The 1,364-nt window shown below is 34.8% G+C and overlaps 1 protein-coding gene across 1 annotated transcript; it reads left to right on the top strand.

Moving 5' to 3' along the window:
* Positions 1–416: 416 nt before the first annotated feature.
* LOC107003969 lies at positions 417–1,330 on the top strand. Its single transcript, XM_015202197.1, has 2 exons — positions 417–620; positions 731–1,330. The coding sequence occupies exons 1-2, from the start codon at positions 417–419 to the stop codon at positions 1,328–1,330; spliced, it is 804 nt and encodes a 267-aa protein (XP_015057683.1).
* The last annotated feature ends 34 nt before the right edge of the window (positions 1,331–1,364 follow it).

Raw genomic sequence — 1,364 nt, 5'->3', positions numbered from 1 at the left:
GTTATGATAAATATTGGTGTGTGTCATAAAGAATAATAGTATCATATTAAATACGACTTAAAATTTTTTAAAAAAATTCTTACGAAACAACGTTAATAACTATTGAACTAGTAATAAATTTTGTAAAATAATTACCGTTTCATACTTTTGAGTTACATGCTTTTGTAACATCACATGTTCATGCATATATTATATTCTATACTAATTCTTAATCATTTGAAATATTAATTTTACAATTTATTGTAAAGAAATCAACATCATAATATTAACTCAAAATTATTTTATGATAGTTTTCATCATGTGACATTTCTGGAAAGAATTATTTGTCATGGGTACTTGATGTTGAAATTCACCTTACCGCTAAGGGTCTTGGTGATAGTATAATCGAAGGAAATACGGCATCAAGTCAGGATAAAATGAAAGCTATGATTTTCCTTCGCCATCATCTTGATGAAAGCCTGAAGGTTGAATACCTAACAGTTAAAGATCCACTTGAATTATGGATAGGTTTGAAAGGGAGGTATGACCACCTCAAGACAACGGTATTGCCAAGGGCTCGTTATGAGTGGATGCACTTACGGTTTCAAGATTATAAAACTGTAATTGAGTATAACTCTGCTGTATTTAGAATAACTTCCAATTAAAATTATGTGGGGAAACAATAAAAGATGAGGACATGTTAGAAAAGACACTAACTACTTTTCGTGCCTCTAATATGATATTACAACAGCAATATCGTGAAAAAGGTTTTCAGAAATACTCTGAAATGATCTCATGTCTTCTGGTGGCTGAGCAACATAATGATCTTTTGATGAAAAATCATGAAGCCCGTCCCGCTGGAAGTGCTCCATTACCGGAGGCACACACGGTTGATGCACACGGCCAGTCTGAAATAAGACAAAATAATCGGGGCCATGACAATATGCGCGGGCGTGACAAAGGCAAAAGACGATATAGTAATCGTCGAGGTGGTGGTCATAACAAAAGGGAGAACAATATAGGTTCTCAGAATAATCCTTCTAAAGGAAAGGGCGATCACTGTCATCATTGTGGGCTTAAAGGTCATTGGAAAAATAAATGTCGGGCACCTGAGCATTTTGTCAGGTTGTATCAAAATTCCTTTAAAAGGAAAGGAAATAAAGGTAGCGCCTCCTCTTCTAAAGCCCGAATAGAGTCACATTTGACTCTCAAAGATGATATTCAGGCAGGATCTTCTCAAAAATATAATGAGAATGTTGAGGCAAACTTAGCATTGAAAGATGATACTTTTGATGGGCTCGATGATATTACTCATCTGGAAGGTGAGGACTTCTTTGGGGATCGCAACTGAGATGATAATTGAACTAGGAAATGAATAATGTTTT

The sequence above is a fragment of the Solanum pennellii genome, chromosome 11 (genome assembly GCF_001406875.1).
Source record: "Solanum pennellii chromosome 11, SPENNV200".
Classification (NCBI taxonomy): Eukaryota; Viridiplantae; Streptophyta; class Magnoliopsida; order Solanales; family Solanaceae; genus Solanum; species Solanum pennellii.
This window is presented reverse-complemented; position numbering and strand designations above follow the sequence as displayed.

Excerpts from the sequence above, each read along its gene's own strand:
- LOC107003969 (XM_015202197.1), top strand. The coding sequence starts at position 417 with ATGAAAGCTATGATTTTCCTTCGCCATCATCTTGATGAAAGCCTGAAG. Across the intron at positions 621-730 it reads TAATTGAGTATAACTCTGCT|CAATATCGTGAAAAAGGTTT; the intron begins GTATTTAGAATA and ends ATATTACAACAG.